This window comes from Littorina saxatilis, linkage group LG14, assembly GCF_037325665.1.
Source record: "Littorina saxatilis isolate snail1 linkage group LG14, US_GU_Lsax_2.0, whole genome shotgun sequence".
Taxonomy (NCBI): Eukaryota; Metazoa; Mollusca; class Gastropoda; order Littorinimorpha; family Littorinidae; genus Littorina; species Littorina saxatilis.
In genome coordinates, this window is record NC_090258.1 from 31379049 (window position 1) to 31406927 (window position 27879).

The following is a 27879-nucleotide window of genomic DNA, read 5'->3' on the forward strand; positions in this document are numbered from 1 at the left end:
AACCCATGGCACCCATCACCTTCCAAACTCCGTTTGTTTTCTTCAAGCAATAACCCAATTTATCCCCGGGCAGGTTCACGATCCCAGTGAGTGAATCTCAAATGGTCGCTCTTCTTGCAGAAAGTGACATCACTTCCACAGGATTAATTCGGGACTATGCCCAAAATGTACCACTTGAAACTCACAAACAAACTAAACACTTCAATTCACCTGAAACAAAATATCCCTTTATCTTTTCTAAACAACATCTGTAAACCTGACCCTCCTTCCCCAAAATGCAAACGGTGATGTGGAACAATCTGTCGTGCTGACGTCTCAGCGGATGTGCTTCATGCAGTCGTGAAGTATCTGTATCCCATGAAGCTCGCGCAATCTCTCCAAATTTCTGTAAACACACACACAAACAAAGAAAAAAGACTAGAGATCTTTTCTTTTTCAAATGCAACTTCAAAAAGCAGACACGAAAAAAATAGGATTATCTTAACCCTTACACTGGTGCCTGCTACTGGTGTATTTGCCTTGCCGTGGCGTAGCAGCTTGCGTGCCCTGATGATTCAAAGAACTATGCCGCCCGGAGCCTTCATAGTGCTCCTGGCAGGTGTAACCACGCCGGACAGGTCTGAGGTGAATGGGGCCAGACTAAGTATACACCCTGGCCCTCCAGGTTGGGGGTTGTGCGAAGGGCTAACAACCCATCCATGGAAAAAAAATACCCGTTACAGAAACGTCAACAAGAGATACTCTTGTTGGCGGCCTATGCCCCGGACAGGGTCAAAGGCATAAGTAAGTAAGTAAGTTACACTGGTGCAATTCTGTAACACATGTTACATAGCCACTGGTGAATTAACAGAGAGAAAAATAAATAAAAACGGTCATATAGGTTTTTACATCTATGGGAGGTAATCGGAACCGACCAAACAGACTGAAACAGTAGCGCGACATAATGTCGTGACAACCAGGTGACAGTATACATAAAGTAGCGCGACATATGTCGCGACAACAGCCTAAGGGTTAAAATGTTAGCTCATCACAACTGAATATATAAAGGAGAAACTATCAACAGCATACCCACTGAGCGTCTCCTTGTGCCACTTCAGGAAGCAAAATGGCAATCTGTTTTGCAACACAACTCCCCCCCCCCCCACACACACCATGATATACCCTATCAATACTCACTTGGGGTCCCCCTGAGCCAGCTTAGCCAGCAGGATGGCACAGTTTTGTTGGGCGGCACTTTTCTTGACCATACAAACATTTTTGTAAACACACTCACATCCTCTCTCTCTCTCCCTCGCTCAGTCCTTTTTCTTGCTCACATTAATTAATGTTTCTGTACACATACACTCACAGCCTCTCTCGCTCTCTCTCTTTCTCTCTATCTCTCCCCTTTCCCTCCCTTGTGCACGCATGCGCTTTTTATTAAACGAATCAGCATATCAGTACTCACTTAGGGTCCCCTTGGGCCAGCTTAGCAAGGAGGATGGCACAGTTTTGCTGCACGACACTTTTCTTGCCCACATAAACGTTTCCGTACACACACACTCAGTGACTCACAACCTACCCCTCTATCTCTTTTTTTTTTAAGAAACAGCATCATCAATTGTCGCGGACAGTTGTATGTAGTTATAAGGTTCCTTGGTCGGATGTTGCTGACAGGTACCTCTGTCAAGGTGGGAAGACCTGTAGCTGGGCTTAGCTCAGTGATTCGCGCCTTGCACGCTTTGCACGCATTGCACGGGACGTTCACGGTAGGCTGCGCGCTTTTTGTAGAGTTCACCGGTTACCTGGTTGCTGACTGTAAAATTCATAAGCATTCTTTTTTCTGTCTCGGCCGAGACCAGATGTTTTTTCGAACGGCTTCGAAGTTCGTGTGTGAATTGTCGTTTGAGTTCGAAGTTATTTTCAGTAGTAATGTACGTCTACTGTGGACTTTGTTAAAGTCGGTTGCGTAAAGTGTACGCGATGATATTCATTGGCCTGTGTGAGGTAAGCCATATTTCTTGGTCTAATTGGATAGACTTTTGTCAGTTTTTGCTGAAGGTGAATTAGCGGCCGGTGGCAGGGGACAGGGAACCTACATTAGTTACCAGTTGTACTGTTTTGTCTCGTCTTTGTGTTGTTGTAAATAGTGTTCATCATAGTGTTTAAAAGGAAATCATTATAATGGTAAATTATATTGTAGAAGGAAACCAAAGTTTAGAGTCATTGTGCTTCCTCCTCATCCCTAATAATGATGTCTATTGGAGGAGGAAGTCACGTGTCTTATATTTTTGGGGAGATTATTGACTTTGGCCTTCTAGGCTTTCAGTGTTTACTGTCGAAGACAGACCGGACGGGAAGGTGCGAACCCTAGCTTCTCAGCATGGAGGAGGCACCACCACACTGCTGCTTGAGCAGCCAGTTTGGACTCTCGCATCGTCACCCCCACGCTGCTGTGTGAGCAGCCCCTCTGGATCATCTCCGAGGCATCACTACGCTGTTTTTTTGAGCAGCAATTTTGTAACGTCACAGCGGCGCAACCACGCTGCTGTTGAGCAGCAACATCGAACAGGCGCCGTCGCTGCAGAGTGTGTGCCGTGTGACAGCTCTCAACTGGGCTGATTCTCTCACCCCCGCGACAGAGACGCAGGTGTCGACCCGAGGGCGCACCCCCCCCCCCCTGAATTCGTCGAACGTGTAGATAAGTACTTTCTTACAACGATAGATATCATTTATGGAATGAGGAGGGCCTTTAAGACGTACGTTCTTTGTATTTGATTATCCTGATTGTCTCGTATGTCGTTTGTTGACATTATTTTGACTGTTGTGTACTTTCTCATGTTCATTATGTTCATCTTCGTGTATTCGTGTTAACCCTTCCATCGTTCCATCCATCGTCACCCCCATATTTCACCCAACTGGGAACTATTAAATATTTTCATTTATTTACATCGGTGTTCTGTGAGTGCTGTGTGGTGTGGCCAAAGTTTTTGTGTGAAAAACTAAACATGCAAACGTGCATGCACGCGACAATGGCGAGCTTGCCAGGATAAATCCTCTTTGAATTCAAGGAATTCACTTCATTTTTGTCGTTGGCCACACTTCCCATACACTGGACACTGATGTACTGTAGTTAATTAGCTTTTGTTGTTGTCTGGTAACTGTGGGTGGTTGGAGGGGCCCGAGGGTTAGCATCAGGCCTTGTGGGTTGCCTGTCCTTGTTGCCAGTCAGCTGTGCCTTGTTTTGGTTTGTCATCTTTTGGTTACCCGTTTGCTAGTTTTGTTCTTGTTTATGGAACTTCGTTCTGGTCGTGTTCTTGATGATAGTGCTATCATGGCGTCTAGGACGGAAAGTAGTTCGGATAGGATTGCTAGGTGGCGTTCACTTGCTGAGGAGCTAGGTGTTAAATCTGCCAGTATTCCTGAGTTTATTGCCGAGCGAATGACCCGTGAAGATGAGAAACAGGAAAGACTTGAACTAGAAAGGGAAGCTTATCAGGACAAGCTAGAAGTAGCGCGTCGAGAGACTGATGAGAGAGTTAAGTATGTTCAAGCTCAGAGAGAGACTGATGAGAAAGCCGCATATGAACGTACTCAGATGTTTGAAGAAAAACAAAGGCAAGAAAGAGAAGAGCATGACCTTCGCATGCAACTCCTGCAGAAAGAGTCGGAAAGTAAGAGGGTGAAGAAAGGAAGTAGGGATGGAGCTGATAATGAGGGAGATTCCTCAGGTGAAGAAGAGTCTAGTGACCTTCGTGGTTTTCGGCCTTCCATACCGATGTTTGATGAGAGCAAAGAAAACATAGCTACTTGGTTGAAAAGGTTTGAGAGAGTCGCTACCTTGTACAAGTGGAAGAGAAATACATGGGCAACTAGGGTCTCGACTAGGTTGTCGGGTAGGGCTGTAGAAGTGTACAACACTCTTGATGATGATAGCGCAGACGACTATGACGGTTTGAAGGTCGCGTTGTTAGGCCGCTATCAGCTCACAGCCGAAACCTACCGCCGTCGTCTCAGAACCTGCAAGAGAAAAGAACATGAAACGTTCAGACAGTTCGGTGCTCGCATTGAAGAGAATTTGACTAAGTGGCATGAGCTTTCCGAGATCACAGAACTGAAACAGTTGGTTTTGCTTGAACAGTTCTTGCAGACCCTGAGCGCGGACATGGCCGCGTACGTTAAGGAGAGAAAACCTCAGACGTTAGCCGAAGCAGTTAAGTCCGCTGAGATTCATTTTGAAGCACACCGTGATAGCAAGAAGTTTTTTCAGCATGATCGTGATCAGGGTGGAAAGGCTGACGCTGGTGAAAAGAAGAAAAGTGGAGATAACTCATTTGGTACATCCGGTAGGAAGTGTTACATCTGTGAATCCCCCAAACATTTGGCTAGAGATTGCCCCAAGAAGAGCAAGTCGACTGGAGCGGTGAATAGTGGTCCTGTGAAGTCCTTACCGCCCGTCAGTGTACCTACTTTGTGTACTCCCTGTAGCCAGCAAGACTACGACCCGAGATGCCTGGTTGTGGTAGATGGTGTTGCAGTGGAGGGGTTGCGTGATACTGGATCTCAGGTTTGTGTCGTGAAGAGTTCATTAGTTTCAAGGTCTCAGTTCACAGGACAGGATCTTGAGGTTTCTATGGCTGAGAAAGACATCAAGAGGCGCTATCCAGTGATTAAGGTTCAGGTTGATTGTCCTTTCTACACTGGTGAGGTTGAGGCTATCGTCATGGATACACCTGTTGCTGATTTCATTGTAGGTAATCACGCCCGGCTGGGTGATTCGAATGTTCTACCAGTGTACGCTGTGTCCAAGGTTGTTTCAGTTGTCACTCGTGCTCAGGCTGCCGCTGAAGGAAAGAAGCCGACTTTGTTGCATGTTGCTGCTCCAGGGCTAGAAACAGTCACCCCTGAGCAGTTGCATGACCTTCAGCGGAATGATTCGACTTTGAAGAGTTGTCGTGAGGCGGCAGATCGCCGAGACGTCCGAACGTCTGGTCACTCCGGTGAAGTTGGGTTTGTCTGGAAGAAGAAGATTCTGTACCGTGAGTATCGCGGTGGTGGTAGCGTCTATACTCAGGTTGTTGTTCCCCAGCAGTTGAGGTTAGGTGTTATCAAGTTGGCTCATGAACCGCCTATGGGAGGTCACATGGGTGTTCAGAGGACACGTGATCGAGTTTGGCAGCAGTTCTTTTGGCCAGGTATGTGCGCAGACATACGTCGCTTTGTGTTGTCTTGTGATCAGTGTCAGAAGGTTTCTCATAAGCCACAGAAGGTACCGTTAGGTAAGATGCCTCTCATCGATACGCCGTTCGAGCGTGTGGCGATCGATCTGGTGGGTCCCATCATCCCTGCTTCTGAGTCTGGTAACCGGTACATCTTAGTGTTTGTGGACTACGCTACTCGGTACCCGGAAGCCATTCCATTGAAGTCGATTGAGGCTGTGAAGGTTGCAGAAGCGATGTGGGCAGTCTGGACTCGAGTAGGAATTCCCTCAGAGATTTTGACAGACCGTGGTACTCAGTTCATGTCCGAGGTGATGAAAGAGGTGGAGCGTTTGCTGGCCATCAAGGGTTTAGCGACTACTCCGTATCATGCGCAAGGAAACGGATTGGTGGAACGATACAACGGAACACTCAAGACCATGCTACGCAAGCTTGCTCAAGAGAAACCGAAGCAGTGGGATCGCTACATTCCTGCACTCCTCTTCGCTTATCGTGAAGTTCCACAGGAGAGTCTTGGATTCTCTCCCTTTGAGCTTCTATACGGCAGGACAGTGCGAGGACCCATGTCTGTTCTTCGCAACCTATGGACGGAAGAGCAAGCTGATGAGCAAGTTCGCACGACTTCTGAGTATGTGGTTGACTTGAGGAACCGGATTGAGGAAACCTGCAAACTGGCGCGTCAGAATTTGTCAGCTGCTGCACAGAAACACGCGAACGTGTTCAACCGGAAGACAGTTCGAAGACAGTTCCAACCTGGAGACAAGGTTTTGTTGCTGCTGCCGCAGAAGAAGAACAAGCTGCAGCTGTGTTGGCAGGGACCGTTTGACGTTCTGGAGAAGAAGGGCGAGTCAGACTACAGGATTCGGATCTACGGGCGTGAGAAGCTGTACCACGCCAATCTTCTCAAGTTGTACAGAGACAGACAAGGGCGACAGGGTCAACCTGTTGTGGGGTTTGAGCTAACAGAGATCAAAGGCGACCTTTTCAGCTGTGAACCTGATGATGCTATGGCCCACTGCGTCAGTGAAGATCTTGAGATGGGAAAAGGCATTGCCGTTCACTTCAAGCAATCGTTTGGAAAAGTTGATCAACTTAGAGCACAAAACAAGAAGGTGGGAGAGGTAGCTGTACTACAGGTAGGTGCTTCCTACGTTTACTACATGATCACCAAGAAACGCTACTTTCACAAACCCTCCTACAAAACGCTGCGGTCCTCCATGGAAGCTATGAGGGACCACTGCAAGCAGAACAATGTCGCTTCCCTGGCCATGCCGCAGATCGGATGTGGATTGGACGAGCTGAACTGTAGCGCCGTCCTTGAGATGATCAAGGAAGTCTTCAAGAACACAGGCATAACTGTTAAAATCTACACCTTCGGTGGCTAAGAAACACAGTTTTTGTACATTTTTGACGTTTGTTTGTTTGTTTTGTCATGTGATAGGTGATTCCCGGTAGTCGCAACGTGGGAGCCGACTACCTCAGTCGGGCATGCGTTGAGGAGGGATCTTTTGCCGTGTAGACAGATGTCTATGCTTAACTTGGGGGGGCAATGTCGCGGACAGTTGTATGTAGTTATAAGGTTCCTTGGTCGGGCGTTGCTGACAGGTACCGGTGTCAAGGTGGGAAGACCTGTAGCTGGGCTTAGCTCAGTGATTCGCGCCTTGCACGCTTTGCACGCTTTGCACGGGACGTTCACGGTAGGCTGCGCGCTATTTGTAGAGTTCACCGGTTACCTGGTTGCTGACTGTAAAATTCATAAGCATTCTTTTTTCTGTCTCGGCCGAGACCAGATGTTTTTCGAACGGCTTCGAAGTTCGTGTGTGAATTGTCGTTTGAGTTCGAAGTTATTTTCAGTAGTAATGTACGTCTACTGTGGACTTTGTTAAAGTCGGTTGCGTAAGGTGTACGCGATGATATTCAGTGGCCTGTGTGAGGTAAGCCATATTTCTTGGTCTAATTGGATAGACTTTTGTCAGTTTTTGCTGAAGGTGAATTAGCGGCCGGTGGCAGGGGACAGGGAACCTACATTAGTTACCAGTTGTACTGTTTTGTCTCGTCTTTGTGTTGTTGTAAATAGTGTTCATCATAGTGTTTAAAAGGAAATCATTATAATGGTAAATTGTATTGTAGAAGGAAACCAAAGTTTAGGGTCATTGTGCTTCCTCCTCATCCCTAATAATGATGTCTATTGGAGGAGGAAGTCACGTGTCTTATATTTTTGGGGAGAATATTGACTTTGGCCTTCTAGGCTTTCAGTGTTTACTGTCGAAGACAGACCGGACGGGAAGGTGCGAACCCTAGCTTCTCAGCATGGAGGAGGCACCACCACGCTGCTGCTTGAGCAGCCAGTTTGGACTCTCGCATCGTCACCCCCACGCTGCTGTGTGAGCAGCCCCTCTGGATCATCTCCGAGGCATCACTACGCTGTTTTTTTGAGCAGCAATTTTGTAACGTCACAGCGGCGCAACCACGCTGCTGTTGAGCAGCAACATCGAACAGGCGCCGTCGCTGCAGAGTGTGTGCCGTGTGACAGCTCTCAACTGGGCTGATTCTCTCACCCCCGCGACAGAGACGCAGGTGTCGACCCGAGGGCGCACCCCCCCCCCTGAATTCGTCGAACGTGTAGATAAGTACTTTCTTACAACGATAGATATCATTTATGGAATGAGGAGGGCCTTTAAGACGTACGTGCTTTGTATTTGACTATCCTGATTGTCTCGTATGTCGTTTGTTGACATTATTTTGACTGTTGTGTACTTTCTCATGTTCATTATGTTCATCTTCATGTATTCGTGTTAACCCTTCCATCGTTCCATCCATCGTCACCCCCATATTTCACCCAACTGGGAACTATTAAATATTTTCATTTATTTACATCGGTGTTCTGTGAGTGCTGTGTGGTGTGGCCAAAGTTTTTGTGTGAAAAACTAAACATGCAAACGTGCATGCACGCGACATCAATACTCACTTGGGGTCCCCCTGAGCCAGCTTAGCCAGCAGGATGGCACAGTTTTGCTGCACAGCGCTTTTCTTGCCGTCTCGCGCCCAGATGAGTGTTGCCTTGACGATGTCAGTCTGTGCCAGCCAGGAACACACGCCCGCCACCTGCGTGCAGTGACTCAGACACAACGCTGCGTTGCCCACGTTTCCCTCATCTTTGGTGTTCAGCAGTTGGGCTAATGCTGGGATTCCTAGAAAGAAAAATAATCATGCAATAAAGAGACTAAATGACCTTCTTCTTCATCGTGCATTGGCTGAAACTCCAATGTTCACTCATGCTTTTGCAAGAGTGGTTGTTTTTTTTACGCGTATGCCAATCAGGCAGCCATATGCCGCTTTTGGGGGGGAAGCATGCTAGGTATTTTCGTGTTTCTATAACCCACCGAACTCTGACATGGATTACAGGATCGTTTCTGTGCGCACTTTAAGTCTTGTGCTTTCATGTACACAAAAAGGGATAAGGCACTAGCAGGTCTGCACATAAGTTGACCTGGGAGATCGGACAAATCTCCACCCTTAACACACCAGGCGGCCAGGATTTGAACTCACGATCTTCTGATTAGGAGGCTGATGTCTGCACATAAGTTGACCTGGGAGATCGGAAAAAATCTGACAGAGACAAATGTGTACTTCTTCTTCTTCTTCTTCTGCGTTCGTGGGCTGAAACTCCCACGTACACTCGTGTTTTTTGCACGAGTGGAATTTTACGTGTATGACCGTTTTTTACCCCGCCATTTAGGCAGCCATACGCCGTTTTCGGAGGAAGCATGCTGGGTATTTTCGTGTTTCTATAACCCACCGAACTCTGACATGGATTACAGGCTCTTTTTCGTGCGCACTTGGTCTTGTGCTTGCGTGTACACACGGGGGTGTTCGGACACCAAGGAGAGTCTGCACACAAAGTTGACTCTGAGAAATAAATCTCTCGCCGAACGTGGGGACGAACTCACGCTGACAGCGGCCAACTGAATACAAATCCAGCGCGCTACCGACTGAGCTACATCCCCGCCCCTAAATGTGTACAATTTAGTGACCGTTTGAAGCAACAGCAGCAGAAAGGGCAACAAGAAGGCGTACCTTTGTTTTCAACCACTGTCTTTCTCGCTGTTTCGTTGAACTGGGTTAAGGCTGTCAGGCACTTCAGGCTGTGTTTGACTAATGCTGGTTTGTCGCTCTGAAATGACATATTACAACATAATGTCAAGTAAATGGTACAAGAAACTGTAAAGCAGTATTTGTATGACCAGCAAACAACCAACCAGACAATCTTAAAAAAAAAAATTAAAAAAAATTAAGCTGTGCACAGTTAGAACCATCTTCTACCTAGGTTTCAAATTCAGATTCAACAAGGTCAGCAACAACACAGGAGAAATAACTTTTTTTTAAACAAGAAAGAACAAAAGGGAGAACCAACATTTAAACTGTACAACTACAAACTGTACAACTACAAACTGTACAACTACAAACTGTACAACTACAAACTGTACAACTACAAACTGTACAACTACAAACTGTACAACTACAAACTGTACAACTACAAACTGTACAACTACAAACGCAAAAAATAACAACACAAAAAAGTACTAAGAGATCTGCATCAAGAACAATGTAAGGCTTCTTTTTAAGCCTACTGTCTATAATTTATGATACTTACCGAGACAGTACTATTCTTGCACATTATCTATTATAGATAATGTGCAAGAATAGTACTGTCGAGGTAAGTGTTATATTGACAACACCCATTTCAATTCTTCATATTTGAAGCCCTGAAAACTCTGCAGTCATTAAAAAAACTGAAATATAGGGGGAATAACGCCAGATTGTTTCAATATCTCGATAAGCAAAGACAGTGACTGGTTATTGAAAACAAGAAGGATACATACAGCAGAATGAAACGTAAAATGAAAGAAACAATGAATACACAAACATACAACAGAGCCTGGGTGCCAATGTGGTACATGACAGTTTTACCTGAGAATCATACTTCTTCTGTGTCATTGCATGACAGTTTTACCTGAGAGTCATCCTTCTTCTGTGTCATTGCATGACAGTTTTACCTGAGAATCATACTTCTTCTGTGTCATTGCATGACAGTTTTACCTGAGAATCATACTTCTTCTGTGTCATTGCATGACAGTTTTACCTGAGAATCATACTTCTTCTGTGTCATTGCATGACAGTTTTACCTGAGAATCATACTTCTTCTGTGTCATTGCATGACAGTTTTACCTGAGAATCATACTTCTTCTGTGTCATTGCATGACAGTTTTACCTGAGAGTCATCCTTCTTCTGTGTCATTGCATGACAGTTTTGCCTGAGTCATCCTTCTTCTGTGTCATTGCATGACAGTTTTACCTGAGTCATCCTTCTTCTGTGTCATTGCATGACAGTTTTACCTGAGAGTCATCCTTCTTCTGTGTCATTGCATGACAGTTTTACCTGAGAATCATACTTCTTCTGTGTCATTGCATGACAGTTTTACCTGAGAGTCATCCTTCTTCTGTGTCATTGCATGACAGTTTTACCTGAGAGTCATCCTTCTTCTGTGTCATTGCATGACAGTTTTGCCTGAGAGTCATCCTTCTTCTGTGTCATTGCATGACAGTTTTGCCTGAGAGTCATACTTCTTCTGTGTCATTGCATGCCGAAATGCTTGCTAAAATTACTGGAATTTCAGCATCAGGCATTATAGCCACATGCACAAATACAGAAATACAAAGTAAAAAAAATCACAATGCAACTGTGCCTCACCTCCATATAACCAAGCAGCAACACCGTTCCCCCGTGATCACAAATCCACTCCACCGCCGGCACAGAGTGCGGCAAGATATTTCCCATGACCGTCAGAGCCCTCTGTGGGATGGATTCCCCAGATGCCTCGGATGGAAGAAGAGATCGACAGTGGCCGCACATTCGCTGACCAAATTCTCGAAGGGTTGCTGTTGGCTCAGCGGTTATGTTGACCAGTAAGCCCAGTACTGACTCTAAGAGCTCTTTGTCTGTGCTTGTGGAGGTTCGAACCTAGAGAAGAGTAGACAATGTCTTTCTTGATTAAAAAATATTAAATTTTTTTAAACTAACAGGACAAATGAAGGAGAAGCTTGAATTTTACCAGCCGTTGCCTACTCTTGTAGCTTACTGTAATTTTTCATTCAGCAAATTGTTAAAAAGCAGAAACAGTTGGTAAGTTACAGTATTGCATATGCACGAGGGCAAAAGCATACACACAAAGGCACAGACAGAGTGACAAACACAGTCAAAAACAAACCATTTCCAAATGCAACAGCAACTCACGGGTTGACAGAAAGAAACTGATAGAGAAAGAGGGGGGACACATACCGATAGCTCTTCACTGGCTAACCACAGGGACCTGCGACAGGCGAGGTTGCTATGCAGTTATATTGTTGGCAAGATTCATCACAGTGACCCACACATCGATGAACATTTATGCCTAACAGAGAGAGAGAGAGAGAGAGAGAGAGAGAGAGAGAGAGAGAGAGAGAGAGAGAGAGAGAGAGAGAGAGAGAGAGAGAGAGAGAGAGAGAGAGAGAGAGAGAGAGAGAGAGAGAGAGAGAGAGAGAGAGAGAGAGAGAGAGAGAGACAGAGAGACAGAGAGAGAGACAGAGAGACAGAGAGACAGAGAGACAGAGAGAGACAGAGAGAGATACATACCAAGAGCTCTTCACTGGCTAACCACAGGGACCTGCGACAGGCGAGGTTGGTGCGCACAATTTTATCGTTGGCCAGATTCATCATGGTAGAGATACACATGGACACCACTGCACTCTTGCTGCCTGCGTCTTTCTGCATCACACAAAAGGTTAGATTTTTCAAATGCAGCTGGCATTCACAGATTTAAAAAAATGTACGCTGTATGGAAGAAGGAATAATAATTATTAAGGAATTGCAATGTACAATGCCCCCAAAAAATAAACCTAAATTTCTCAGTTTTTATGCTGTATGCAAGTGAAGACGACGAAGTCGAAGACCAAGGTGAGAGTCTGCCTAGGCTGTAAGTAGACAGTGGGCTAAGAAAGCCCCAGCATAGTCAAGAGAGCGTCCGCCGCGTGCGACCGCTGAAGAGGGAATGACAATATGGCCGCGCAGTGTATGCGCGCGCACGTAGGAAGGCAGCCTCGGTCTGGCCCATGACCTTTTAACTGGTCAAGGCCGTTCTTTTTTTCAGGGTTGCTCCCCTTGTTACCAAGGTGATGCGTAGTACAGCGTTCTAGCACTAAACTGAAGTAAATTGCTGTGAGTTGGGATAAGATAGGTAATTTAATTCCTATTATTAAAAAGAATTTCAGACATTTTGACTTCCCCAGAAAATGAAACTAAAATACACATGACAGAAAACCAATGATGCGATGGTATCAAATGATTTTACTAATATAAACAGTGAAAAGACAACTAATATCTACTCCCAATGCATAAAAGACAAAAAGACCAACAAACTAAACACACACACACACACACACACACACACACACACACACACACACACAAAGAATTTAAATGACTTATGTTCCGCCAAAGATGTATTGTAAAATCAAAAGGATCTAGATTTTGAACATACAATAAATACATCCCTTGCACTCTCCCTCAAGACGTACCAACAATTCTTCAAAGGAGGGCAGGATTTCTTCCACTTTTTCTCTCATTGTGCCTCGGAATCTATGGAAAGAAGTGACACAAAAGTAGTGACATTTAAATCAAAATTAATTAATCCTGGAAGAAAATCAGGGCAAACAAAAAGTATTTCAAGAACAGTTTGCAATTTATGAATAGTGAGGTCACAAGAAAAAATGTAAGTGTTCACACAAGGCTGGGCGGGCGGGGATGTAGCTCAGTCGGTAGCGCGCTGGATTTGTATCTAGTTGGCCGCTGTCAGCTTGAGTTCGTCCCCACGTTCGGCGAGAGATTTATTTCTCAGAGTCAACTTTGTGCGCAGACTCTCCTCGGTGTCTGAACACCCCCGTGTGTACACGCAAGCACAAGACCAAGTGCCAACGAAAAAGATCCTGTAATCCATGTCAGAGTTCGGTGGGTTATAGAAACACGAAAATACCCAGCATGCTTCCTCCGAAAGCGGCGTATGGCTGCCTAAATGGCGGGGTAAAAACGGTCATACACGTAAAAGCCGTGGGAGTTTCAGCCCATGAACGAACAAACAAAACACAAGGCTGTTTTATTCCATTAACTGACCTACAGTGGTTTGCATTACAAATTGTGGGGAAAAGAAACCCAGATTCCGAAATCTGGACCACAATCTACTAGCACAGCCCATCAAATGTAAGGATAATCGAATTTTTGCAATACAATGCAATTAAACTAACTTTGAGTACATAATCTGAAGACGTGAAATCGACACAATCCTAAGTTTTTACATGGACTTCCTTTTTTTCACAGTGACAAATCATTTAGCAATTTGTAAACCAAAAAAGTTAAAATAAGAAGTACAAAATAATAAATGAAAAAATTGGTTAAGTGAATGTTTTGTTCTGGCTTATATGAAATATTCCAAAAACTTAGATTCAAAATCTAAAAATATCAGAAAGCTGCAAACAAGTTTTACATGACAATGTGCGATGTGCTTACTTTTTTTCAAGTGACAAATTGTTTAGCACGGAAGCAGCATTCTCAGCGTACGTCTTGTTGGTGCGGATCAGATCAAATAACGTAGACACCAGTCTGGAGAGAAATAACAAACAACCCTGTTTTAAAATTCAGGGAACAACCATGCTTTCAATACAGTACCATACATATCAAATAACCCAAGGGAAGTAATCGCTCTTTATCAATACCATACAGTCATTTACGCAGAGCCTTATATAACCGCTCTCCCAACCCCAACCATCCTGCCCATTCAGGCCTTGACATTAACTTTTCTGACAACTTGCCCTGTCGGGCAAGTACACATCAAAACTACTTGCCCCATTTTTTTTTTACTTGCCACAATAAACGAAATAGAGAATGAGATATAAAACAATAAAACGGAGTAACGCAAACAGTAACACACTGACTCCGTAAGCCAAGATGAGAGGAATTTCCGGTCACGACAGGCCTCGAATGCCTTCTTCTGGGATTTTCGTTTCGAACCATCGTCTGTGTCATCTACACCGCGCTTTGAAGTTGTTAACAAGAAGGGCAAAGCCCATACGACTCACATGCTTTACACATTTTTCCTACCAAAATACATGTGACCTTGACCCAAGATCAAGGTCATCCAAGGTCATGCAACACAAAGCTGTTAATTCAAGACATAGGAAGTACAATGGTGCTTATTGGCTCTTTCTACCATGAGATATGGTCACTTTTAGTGGTTCACTACCTTATTTTGGTCACATTTCATAAGGGTCAAAGTGACCTTGACCTTGATCATATGTGACCAAATGTGTCTCAGGATGAAAGCATAACATGTGCCCCACATAATTTTTAAGTTTGAAACAGTTATCTTCCATAGTTCAGGGTCAAGGTCACTTCAAAATATGTATACAATCCAACTTTGAAGAGCTCCTGTGACCTTGACCTTGAAGCAAGGTAAACCAAACTGGTATCAAAAGATGGGGCTTACTTTGCCCTATATATCATATATAGGTGAGGTATTGAATCTCAAAAACTTCAGAGAAAATGGGAAAAATGTGAAAAATAGCTGTTTTTTAGACAACATTTATGGCCCCTGCGACCTTGACCTTGAAGCAAGGTCAAGATGCTATGTATGTTTTTTGGGGCCTTGTCATCATACACCATCTTGCCAAATTTGGTACTGATAGACTGAATAGTGTCCAAGAAATATCCAACGTTAAAGTTTTCCGGACGGACGGACGGACGGACGGACGGACGGACGTCCGGACGTCCGGACGGACGGACGGACGGACGACTCGGGTGAGTACATAGACTCACTTTTGCTTCGCATGTGAGTCAAAAAGGAAAACATCAACGACTGCGAAGCCATTTTGAACTGTGCTTCTCAGTTTTCAGATAGCTCTTCATTGATTGGCTCTTAGCCGTGACCTAAACCAATGAGAAGCCGCGTTAGATTAAAGAAATGTCACCAAATCGGAAATTCCTGAATGGGGTGAATACATGAACGAAAGCATTTCCGGTTAGCAGAATCGATCGATAACATTGGGGGAAACATTGGAAGAGTCTTGTTCTTCGGAAGTTTGGTCCTTTGTACGCCAAGGTATTTGAGTACATTTTAATTTTCACTGACATATTGTCACTTGCCCCGTCGGGCAGCTGGTCATAAGGTTTACTTGCCCGACAGGTTCAAACGCTTGCCCCGGGCTGTCAGGCATTCGTTATTGTCGAGCCCTGCCATTACAGACCAAACTCCTCTTGCTGCCACGGAGTCAAACTTATATTACAGACCAAACTCCTCTTGCTGCCACGGAGTCAAACTTATATTACAGACCAAACTCCTCTTGCTGCCACGGAGTCAAACTTATATTACAGACCAAACTCCTCTTGCTGCCACGGAGTCAAACTTATATTACAGACCAAACTCCTCTTGCTGCCACGGAGTCAAACTTATATTACAGACCAAACTCCTCTTGCTGCCACGGAGTCAAACTTATATTACAGACCAAACTCCTCTTGCTGCCACGGAGTCAAACTTATATTACAGACCAAACTCCTCTTGCTGCCACGGAGTCAAACTTATATTACAGACCAAACTCCTCTTGCTGCCACGGAGTCAAACTTATATTACAGACCAAACTCCTCTTGCTGCCACGGAGTCAAACTTATATTACAGACCAAACTCCTCTTGCTGCCACGGAGTCAAACTTATATTACAGACCAAACTCCTCTCGCTGCCACGGAGTCAAACTTATATTACAGACCAAACTCCTCTCGCTGCCACGGAGTCAAACTTATATTACAGACCAAACTCCTCTCGCTGCCACGGAGTCAAACTTATATTACAGACCAAACTCCTCTCGCTGCCACGGAGTCAAACTTATATTACAGACCAAACTCCTCTTGCTGCCACGGAGTGAAACTTATATTACAGACCAAACTCCTCTTGCTGCCACGGAGTCAAACTTATATTACAGACCAAACTCCTCTTGCTGCCACGGAGTCAAACTTATATTACAGACCAAACTCCTCTTGCTGCCACGGAGTCAAACTTATATTCAGTATTTACTCTAACTTTGAGTGCATACTGCTAGTTTTAGTGAATGTATCTTTAAATTTATGCTGTCCAGTGTTGTTTTTAAATGTTGTTGATCCGTTTGTATAAATGATGCGTGTGTTGGTGTATATAGCTGGATTGAAATGTTTCTTAACCGCAATGTCATCACAAATTCCCAACCTTGGGCAATTAAAGATTCTGTATTCTGTAACTCTTGTTTTCTTTTGAATACTTATTTTTATTTCTTCTTTCACCTCTTTCTCTCTGAGTCTCTCTCTCTTTCTCTTTGACAGGCATGGCACCGACACACACACACACACACACACACACATACACACACACACACACACACACACACACACACAAACACACACACACACTAACCTGTGGACGTCAACATTCTGCAAGATGACGGAGCGGCCGTGGTGACTCTGTGAGATAGTGTAGAGCAAGGTCAGGATGGCCGTCTTCATGGCCTTGGCCTGACCTTTGACACAGGCTGACAGCATATGCAACAGGCTGTGCGGCAACCCTTCTTGCTTCAACAGCTGCTCCTGGTTCACGTCTGAAATGGAATTCACAAGAAAATTTCTTTCTTAATTTGGTGTTTAACGTCGTTTTCAACCATTCAAGGTTATATCGCGACGGGGAAAGGGGGGAGATGGGATAGAGCCACTTGTTAATTGTTTCTTGTTCACAAAAGCACTAATCAAACAATTGCTCCAGGGGCTTGCAACGTAGTACAATATATGACCTTACTGGGAGAATGCAAGTTTCCAGTACAAAGGACTTAACATTTCTTACATACTGCTTGACTAAAATCTTTACAAACATTGACTATATTCCATACAAGAAACACTTAACAAGGGTAAAAGGAGAAAGAATCCGTTAGTTGCCTCTTACGACATGCTGGGGAGCATCGGGTAAATTCTTCCCCCTAACCCGCGGGGGGACACAGGAAAATTGGTTTGATAAAAAAAAAGAATTCAGTGGAACATCTCCATCAGGACCTCAACATTGTTTAGAACATCAGGGAGTCTTACAACAGAGGCAAATTTGCAGATGTTATGACCACAAAATCTGAGAAAGCTTTGTTTTAAATAAACGGGGGGAGGAGGGGGCAAGGGGATTGTGAGTGGGGAGGGAAGGGGGGAAGGGTTGTGGGGCTGAATGGGAGCAGGGGAGGGGGTTGGCTGGGGATGGGGATAAGATTCTACTGTATAAACACAACACAAATGGTGGGCTGGGCTGTAAGAGTTAAAATAAAGAGTTTCAAGGAGGTTCCAAGAAATAAAAGGTGAGTATTCATCAAGAATGGGAAACTGATGGGGAGCAAGGTTGTTGGATGGGGGCTGGAGAGTTTGTCGGTGTTCTAACCAGCATTCAAAAGTGGTCAGTGCAACTTGTGGATGGTACACTGTTTCATGCCGCTTACATCACAACAGTACAGCTGGGAGTAAATGCCAAGAGGTTCTATCAAGCAAAAGGAAAGAAATTCCTTGTAAATCAAGAGATGAACCCAACATGGACGCTAACCTGATTCTATACAAAGAATTAGACAGACATCGTTTTTGTCATTTAATCTTAAAAGTTGAGCTGCATGGCTGTCACACAAAAACGGCCACCCTCAAATAAAGAGGGTAAGATTTGTAAGAAGTTAAGTGGCTATGTATAACCTGTTCCACCCTTTATTTACCAGCCTCTGTCAACACGGCAGCTGCAAACATAACATAACTATCTCTGTGTATGCTACATACATGAGAGACCACCCATGTCATAACTAAAGCACATCTTCACACATGTGTATATCATGTAAATGAAGTCGTTCAAACTACAGCCTGACAGGGATCTCTGAAGAAATTTTCCACTGTCTTTTTTTCCACTCTCTTACCACTGTTTTTGCAGGCCTGTGTCATCATGTCGAATGCCGACGTCATGACGTCGCGCTCCTCTTTGGTTATGCTCTGTGGTGACGCCGACAGGCAGCGTGACAGAACGTTGTGCGTCTGCAGCAAGTGCAGTCCCCCGTTCACCCTGAACTGGGTCTGGTTCTCTTCTGTCAAGACACATAACGCAAGGCTCGTTTCAATGTATACAAAAATGGCTAAAATCTCAATAATATCTTAAACGAAAGGAGGCAGAGCGCTGTTTAGAGATCTGATAGCCATTGGGAAGTATTAGCGCTAGCTCTAAATGCATGCAACACGTGTAATGGAGTAAGTGAGAGTTATCCGGAACTAATATCTTGGCACCTGAGAGAATAACAGCATTGAAATGAACAAGCCACTTTCATCCTCATAATTTCATCTGCATTTAGAGTGCTTACTTCCCTTTGGTTATCAGATCATAAAATCTGAATAGACGATTTTCAGTAATATCTCCGTCAGGTTTGTATGGGTTGTGAAAGAGTTGTTTCTCTTTGAAACACTGAGGATAACGTTCCCACCTGACATTATAGGCCAATCAGTAGCGAGCGGTGTGTCTCCACACTTACCTGGATGTTTCCAACTCTTTTACAACCCATCCAAACCTGACATAGTCATTTTTGGAATGTGTCTATCAACCTCATCAGGTATTTATTTCACTAATTGAAATCTGAAAGACCAATTGGCTGATATATTATATATTTTTTCGACAGTTTTGTCTTACTGTGACTGAGCAACTGGTGTTTTTTTCAGTTTGGAAAATGCCTTGTCACGTTGTGTGATCACGGCTTTACTACCTCTAGATGTTTGTGCGTGTTTTGTTGTCCTTCTAAAAGAAAAAAGACATGGAATAATCTGATTCTGTGTTAGGATTCCAGTCCTAACGTTGACCCAATGAGCGTACCCGCTACTTCATTCTTTTTTAAAAAGAAAAAGGGTCTGTATCCTATATTTCTCACCTGTGGTCATAATGCTAGCCAGGACTCTGAATCCCCCGCTGTAATACATGGGCACCTGGTCGGGTTTCTTCAATTTTTCCAGCACATGCACCAGACTCTGTGCCTCTGTGTCGCCCGCGTCAAACATCTCTTTGGCTTTTTCTTCCGCTGAGCTGGCCGCCTCAGCACGATCCACTTCTCCTAAGTATTCTGAAAGACAGTTGTTGGAATAGCTTCATGTTACTGTTCTGCAGTCTGAAAAAAGAAGCTTGAAACATGAATTTGATGAAAAACGGCTGGTGGAATCACTGTGAATATGTCACTGTCAAAGTCTGCGGTCTATACCAATAAAAACTGCCACAACATCAAGCTAATAATGCATATAAACTGACAGTTTGCCAAATACCCCCAACCCCCATATCTACCCCTGCTCCGCGCCCCTCCCGCCGCCCCCCTCAACTAACTCCTCTGTGCATACACACCCTCTCTCTCTTTAACTCTGCATGTAATGTAATATCATGTTCCGTATCATGTTATTGTGTCTGTAAGTATAAGGAACAGGTTGGAAGATTGGACAAAACTTTGCCTAAAACCTTCGTACCTTTGTAATAAAGTTTAAAATCTGATTCATCTCTTGCTCTGTCTCTCTTACCGTGCACCAGACTATCTTTCTTGGGGTCAACGGTGAGAACTTTGTTGTAACTGTCTCTGGCTTGCTGGTATTGCTTCAAGGCAACGTGAGCGCGCCCAATGTGTACGTACGCCTTGATACTGTTAGGATTTGCCTGTTGACAAAAGTACACCATAAGGTAAAACTTCAAACTAAAATAATACACAGAAGCATAACAGAGAAACAATGACTTTGTAACACAGAACGCGTCTCTTTGGGCATCAATGCAAGGAGTTGAAAACTGCAACTTTTTTACGAATTAATTTTTATTATGATCATTTATTATCTTACATCAAGTCCCGCACGTGAACTAATAACATCAAAAGCCTTCATGGAAATCCATTATTCTCCACAAGAGAGAGAATTCTTTCTATCTGGGATTGTTAACATTAAGACATTGTTAATCATGGTTCCATTTTGGCAAGCCGCAAACATCCTTTAGCCCCAAAACGTAATCACGGAACATGTTTATTACATTTTGGCAGGAGATGCGAACTGACAATCTGCATAAACTATACAGTTTTGTTTGGCTGGCAACCCTAAAGGCATGCGTAGCCATCTAAGCAATAGCTTTGAAAAAAGGTTGACTGTTTTTATCCTCATTTGACATTAAAAGACAAATTGTTGCTTCAACAATGCTCTGAGCGAACCTGCATCTAATAACTTACCCTCAGAGCCCAGTCGCAGTCTTTGAGAGCATCTTCGTACTTCCCCAGCTTGATAAGTGTCTGCGCTCGATTGGTGTACAGCATGGCGTTGTCTCGCACTTTGTCGATGGCCTGAAATAGTGGAAAACAATATCTTAGTGAGGTGAAACAGTGGAAAACTGTATCTTAGTGAAGTGTCTTCGTACAGTTGAACCTCCCGTTTAACCTCTCCAAATCGGAGAAAAGTGGGTCTAAAAGGGGGGGTACATTTACAGGGGTCATGAACAAAAAGTCTGAGAAAACAGGGACTTGGAAAATGGAGGGAGTCTTAAATTAGGGGATCTTGAAAGGGCGGTTCCACTGTACTTTAATATTTGAAGTGTATGGTAGCTAACCTTTCAATTAGGCCACAAAAAAATAGGTCTGTTTACGGTAACATAGGCCAAAAAAATAGGGTCGGTAGGTCGGGATTGGTTTTTTTTCTCTTTTCTTTTTTTCCAAACAAGAAGAGCAAACGCTCGATCGAGTCACTTTCGCAGTTCTGAATATTATATGAGGCATCAGATGGACAGGAAGAAATTGCTATTCACAACACAATGAGTCACGTTCACATAAAATTTGAGCCCGGTCACTTTTATAGTTTCCGAGAAAAGCCCAACGTTAAGTTGTGTGTTGCCGAACAGAAAAGGCTAGTTATCTCCCTTGTTTTTCTGATAACGTTCGTAAAAGGCTACAGATGTAAATACTTTGATGTAAAGAATAATCCTACAAAGTTTCAATCACATCCGATGAACTTTGTCAAAGATATAAAATGTCTAATTTTTCCTTTGACGCTGACCTGTGACCTTGAAAAAGGTCAAAGGTCAACGAAACCATCGTTAAAGTGTAGAGGTCATTGGAGGTCACGACTAAACAAAATATGAGCCCGATCGCTTTGATAGTTTCCGAGAAAAGTCCAACGTTAAGGTGGTGTCTACGGACGGCCGGCCGGACGGCCGGACAGACTAACACTGACCGATTACATAGAGTCACTTTTTCTCAAGTGACTCAAAAACCATATTTTTACGTTATTATTATTTTTTATTTTTTATTTATTTTTTTTTTTCCCCTCCCAAATGCCAAAAAAAAGTCTAGGGTCGCGCGAAAAAAATAGCGTCGGTCGGGTTACCGTAAACAGACTATTTTTTTTTTTGGGCCTTACTAAAAAGAAGTCTTGAAAGGCCTAGGATAGAGTGCCATACATGCATTAAGACATAATTATGAGTAGACTCCTGTCAAATTCCATGAACACAACTTTTTCAAACACACAAGCAGAGACACATTTTTTACACACACACACACAGCAAAGATCCCCCTTATCATTATAACTGGGGGTCCTCGGACCCTCTAGACAGCGCTTCTGTAGGACGCCCTGCTATCCCCTCTTTCAAACTAATTGGCAGCTACCATCATCTCAGAACTTACCTGATTGTAATACTCAAGGGCTTTTTCAAAGTCTTTCTCTTTGAAAGCCAGGTTCCCCATCTCCTTGATGACTTGAGCCTCCTTTTCAGAAATTTTTCGCCGCTCGCATCTTTCCTTGGCGTCTGCTTCAAAGGCAGCCATGAAGGCGTCTGTTTTTATGGAGGAAAGTCATGTTAAAGAGGAATTATCTTTGATTGATTTTTTAACACATTTTGATGAAAGTTTGTTGCATTGCCATTGATAAAATTACCTGCTTTGACTGGAGTTGGTGGGTTTTTTTTTGTTTGCCTGTTTGGTATTTGTTATTGTTGTTCTCAGGTTGTTGTTTCTTTATTCAATGTTTTTTATATATATTTTTAAACCTTTGCTGTTGGCCTGACGTTGCTTTACTTTGCACGTATGCATGCAAAAGAGCACGAGAGAGTGAGAGAGACACAAAGAGAGAGAGAGAGAGAGAGAGAGAGAGAGAGAGAGAGAGAGAGAGAGAGAGAGAGAGAGAGAGAGAGAGAGAGTAAGAGACAGACAGACAGACAGATAACAGACAGTCCATCTATACTCACGGAATAAAATAACTTAACATGTTTTAAAATTTAATATCTCAAAATCGGAAAAAGTTGCAGGAGAGCGGGGTGGTACGATCATAGAACCATCAATTCCTGAGAAGAGGAAAAAAACCGGAATGTTCTCGGTTGCTTAGTTTTTTCACAATTGGTCCTCAAAGACGCATGGTGTCATTTTGGAGTTTACTAGACTGACGCCTAAGCTTGCCGATGCTGCCGACAGCCAGTGCACGCTGTGTGTGCTGTAAACAGGTAGGCCTGCACTCTTTGACTCTCGGGGCACGTCTACCCGTACTTGAAACCTGCAAAAGGTCTGCTGCTGATCCACGAATATTGCATGAAAGTACTGCCTTTGGTTTGTCCGTTTGTTTGTGAGTGAGAACAACTCACTAAAATGTTTCTTTCTCTTTGCTCAAAACTGTCCACTCTGTCTTTCTCTTTCACCATGCCACGAACGTGTGTGAACGATAGACTCGTCGCAATAGGGATATTGAGAGGAGGGATGACTTAGGGTTAGGGTTAGGGTAAGGGTTAGGGTTAGGGTTATAGGGATTTTTTTTTGCCACTTGTTGGTTATTGTTGATCGAATTTCGACTTCAGAATGAAATTTGTTTTGTTAATAAACGTATTGAGGCTAACCTTCACTGCTCCTGTGTAATTTAATTGCGGCTGCGATCAACCAGTGCACGCACAGCGCTGTCAAACACACAGTGCTAAGTTTGTAAACTCCAAAATGACACCATGCGTCTTTGAGCTCAAATTGCAAAAAAAACGAACAAGCCAGACTATTCCGGTTTTTTGCCCATAATGAGCAATTGAACAAGCTTTACGTTGGTACAAAAATCACTCCTGTAACTTTTTCAATTTTGAGATATTAAATTTTAAACAATGTTAAGTTATTTTATTCCGTGAGTATATGTCAATCAACTACCATAGCAATGCCAACAACATGTGCATGTGAATGAAAGGCTTTCTCTTTCTAGGCTTCAAGTGTATGTATCTGGACCTGTTCGTATAATACAGTACCACAATTAGATACATCAGAATTGCTATGTGTGTGTTCTCACTCTGATCTGCAGCGGCCATGTTTCCTCCTCCTGCTGCCCCCTCCTCTGCACTGCTGTTTTTGTTGATCATGGTCTTGCTGAAACCTGTTTCAAGACAATTAAATATACCATTAGTTGTTCATCTTATCTGAATGACTTACAGTTAATGAGTACACAGTTAAGATCAATATATTTCAAAGGATCAAAAATGGGTACAGTTGCTGTTTAAATTTTTTTTTTATAATAATGACAAATAAATATATAAAAAATGATAAGTAAATGATCAGACCAAGAGCAAGGTGGGTCAGGGGGAGTCAAAGAGTAGGTAAGTGTCAAAGTTCAGGCGCACTTGTCAAAAAGTATTACAACAAAATAATTAAGGAATTTCTTTTTTTAAAAGCTGTACAAATCTCAGACTGAACAGTGTACACAGGAAAATGAATGTCAAATAACTAAAGTTTCGCCTGAAATTAAAGCATACACAATAGAATTAACTTTATTCACACACACACACACACACACACACACACACACACACACACACACACACACACACACACACACACACACACACACACACACACACAGGACAATGATACAGACCTGTCTTTGTTTCAGGCAAGTCTTTCTCCTCATCCTTCTCACCCTTAGTTTTCTGTGACTTGATGAAGTCATCTGCTTTCTGCATCGCATCTTTGAGTCGGCATTCATCTCCAGAGTTCAGTCCCTTTACAATGGTTTCTGCAAGAGTATTGTTAACTTCATTAACAACTCAGCACAAAGCAAGCAAACACTGAAACAGCCACGGAACTTCAAATTTGCATTTGGCACCCACTGAAAATGGCAAAAGTTAAAATTGTTACACACTGTCAGGAAAAAAATAAATGTGCACATATATATATTCGTATTAAAAATGGTTCAATCTGACCACAATGGTAGGCTTCTAATTTTTTATATTTCTCAAAAATCCCCAAATACTGTACACTCAAAAGTGAGAGTCCTGCATTTGAATCACATTGTCGATAGCTGTACATGTATACATCATTGTGCGAAGTATAAAACCCGGTGTAATGATATCAGCTTTCTGCCTCTGTCACCTTTCTGACTCGATATATATATATATTATACTCGAGACTGAAATGTTGTTTCCAGGTCAAATTAAAGACGTTAACTTATCTAACTCTAAGGAAGAAAAGCATGTCCGAGTTTCTTGCATGTGCAGGAAATTGGTGGTGAAATTCGATGGATGAGTTTCAGCCCACGAACGCAGAAGAAGAAGAAGAAGAAGAAGAAGAAGAAGAAGAAGAAGAAAATCATCATTTCTATTGAAGGGTGTTTTTTTGTTCAGTGTGGAGTTTATACAAGATCAACGAGGCCGAATCAGAAAGCTGACAGAGGTAAAACTCTGACATCGCTACACCGGCCACATGTAAAACAAAGCCTGAGATTGAGAATGTCAGAGTGAGGATGAGACTCTATATATCTATATCTATATACGGCTTGTGTGTGTGTGTCTGTCTGTCTGTGTGTTCGCCATGCACGGCCAAAGTTCTCGATGGATCTGCTTCAAATTTGGTGGGCATATTCGTGTACACTACATTGGGGTGTGCACGTTAAAGATCCCACGATTGACAAAAGGGTCTTTCCTGGCAAAATTGTATAGGCATAGATAAAAATGTCCACCAAAATACCCGTGTGACTTGGAATAATAGGCCGTGAAAAGTAGGATATGCGCCGAAATGGCTGCGATCTGCTGGCCGATGTGAATGCGTGATGTATTGTGTAAAAAAATTCCATCTCACACGGCATAAATAAATCCCTGCGCTTTGAATATGTGCGCAATATAAATTGCATAAAAATTAAAAATAAAATAATCCCTGCGCTTAGAACTGTACCCACGGAATACGCGCGATATAAGCCTCATATTGATTGATTGATTGATAGACCCCGGACACAATCTGGTCGATGAAAATTTTCAACACGTGCTCTCAGCGCGCAGCGCTGAACCGATTTTGTTTTTTTTGTACATCCATTCCCAGTAACTCTTCCTTATCTTCTCCAGTGTTTTGCGCGTTTATCTAATTTCTTTCGTGTGGCGTCAATCGCGTACGGTGCGCCACTCACCCGGCAAAGCCGGCGTACGGTGCCCCACTCACCCGGCAAAGCCGGGTATTCGGCTCTACTTCTTCCTGGCGAAGCCGGCTATTCATGGAAGCCGGCGAACGCGATCATCCCGGCGAAGCCGGTACCCGGCGAAGTGGGTAATCATCTAGTATGTCATACAATACTATATGTCATATGGAATGTCTCTGAATGCATGTCTAAATTACCACATTTTGACTGACTGTATCACAAGTGTATCACTGCTTTGAAGAATATACATGAATTCAGTTACATGTTCAAAGTTTAATAAATAAATTGCACACAAGTATTTTAACCATAGAAAAAGAAACACAGAAATATAGTATTTTGATATAGCATTCTATGCTATGTTAAACCATCATGTACAGTTTAATCAGACAAATGTTTGAAATATAAATCATGAAACAGACATGGCACTTTGCATCATTGCAACGATTTTACACAAATTTGGCTGTCACTAGTGTCACTGTCACTGTCGGTGTCACCATAACTCCAAAAAGGGTTCAGACCTAGTTTCACTTCAACAATTTGGGTAATCTTGAACTTTAACGTGTTAAATTCATGGCTCATATGAGTCATAATTCAGAGGCATTTAAGTCTCCAAATTTTGTAGAACCTGCACTTGTAATCATAACAAGCCATTTTAGATCCCTTTGAAGTTACGGAATGAACCCTGATGAACTGTACGAATGCAGTTCGTTGACATGGGTCAAAGAAGGAATTATCCGTATGAGGCCAACAAAAAAAAATGCTTTGGTTTCGGTTTCCCAACCGACCCTAACTTTTTGGGCCGACCCTAAACTTTTTTTTTGGTCCTAAAGCTAAAAATAAAATGAACCAAACACATACATACACAAAAAAAAAACCACACACACAAACAAAAACCCACCGAAAACGACAACACCACGGCACAGAGAAAACATCGATCGCCGGCGAGCAGACAACAAGCCCGACAAGGGACACCACTCCGCTTTTTACAACTCCCATATCCAAGGGAAGTCAGTCTCGTGCGTTCGTTCGTTGCGCGAACGTAAAAAGATGTCGTCTGCATTTGCAATCGTATTCGGAAAGTGCGTTCCTATCGAACAAACACGACTGATAAGTCGGTACTCGAAGAGTGCAACCTTGGTGGACATTTTTCATGATTTTCATCCAACTTTGGACGGCAAACTGTTCGGGATAAAATGTGTTGGGTCGACGAAAATAAGTGCCGAGCCCGAAGACTCTTTCGAATCAGTCCAGACTGCGTTCAAGACTGTGTTCACTAGTGGCACTATACAGTTTAAAGGGTATGTCCAGTTTTCTTTTCTTAACATGAAAAAGTAATTAATATCTGTGGTTCCAAATACACCAATATGAAAATACCTCGAATATCCTGCATACACAAATATTTTTATCATTTCAAGAGGGACCAACCAAAAAAAAAAAAAAAAAAAAAAAAAAAAAGTTTAATCGACCTACCTACCCTATTTTTTTTGGCCATGAAACCGTAACCAAAGCATTTTTTTTTTTTGGCCTGAGCGAACAAGGGAGACAATTCTTTTGTGTAAATGATGTCCCATGGTTGACAACGTACGCCATTTTCGGTGCATTTTCGTCGATTGAACAACCAAATTAATTAATTATGCTTAAGTTTGGAGCTCAATCCGTCAATTAAATTCACGAAAAATGTTCTTTGGCTTGCTTACATGGACTTGTATCAAAAATAAGTAAAGAATGTTACTGGATTCTGAGCTATGAATTTAACACGCTAAAGTTCAAGATTACCGCAATTTGAAATAAATCTTAAAGGCCATAGAGGTGTATATGCAGATTACGTCTAAGAATATAAGACAACAAAATTTCATTACGTATCGTTCTAGAAAAGTCTGCTGGTGCCCAAGTCGGTCAAACTCGCAGAACTTTCAGGAACTTATGTTCCAGAGACTCTTGTTCTTTGCAAAAGAAAGCAACTTTACCGACTAATAGACTCAGATGAGCCAATTTACACTCAAAGAAGCCGAAAGCTTGAATGTAATCTAATCAAATGCGTAAAAGTTTCATCCCGTACCAATTTCTTCAACTTTGTTCAGAAAAGCTTCCACATCCTTGGTCGGGTTCGCCGCCATGTTGCTTGTTTATGGCAACTATGAGGGAGCAACCAGAGCA

At 43.1% G+C, this 27879-nt stretch overlaps 1 protein-coding gene across 1 annotated transcript; it reads right to left on the minus strand.

Moving 5' to 3' along the window:
- LOC138947576 (tetratricopeptide repeat protein 12-like) lies at positions 1–27844 on the minus strand. Its single transcript, XM_070319074.1, has 16 exons — positions 27782–27844; positions 24193–24330; positions 23611–23694; positions 21984–22132; positions 20541–20651; positions 19855–19987; positions 19224–19412; positions 18231–18395; positions 16724–16904; positions 13798–13890; positions 12813–12873; positions 11872–12003; positions 10951–11220; positions 9276–9372; positions 8167–8389; positions 1–385 (listed from the first exon to the last, which is right to left on the minus strand). The coding sequence occupies exons 1-16, from the start codon at positions 27837–27839 to the stop codon at positions 316–318; spliced, it is 2154 nt and encodes a 717-aa protein (XP_070175175.1). The 5' UTR covers positions 27840–27844; the 3' UTR covers positions 1–315.
- Between the last annotated feature and the right edge of the window lie 35 nt (positions 27845–27879).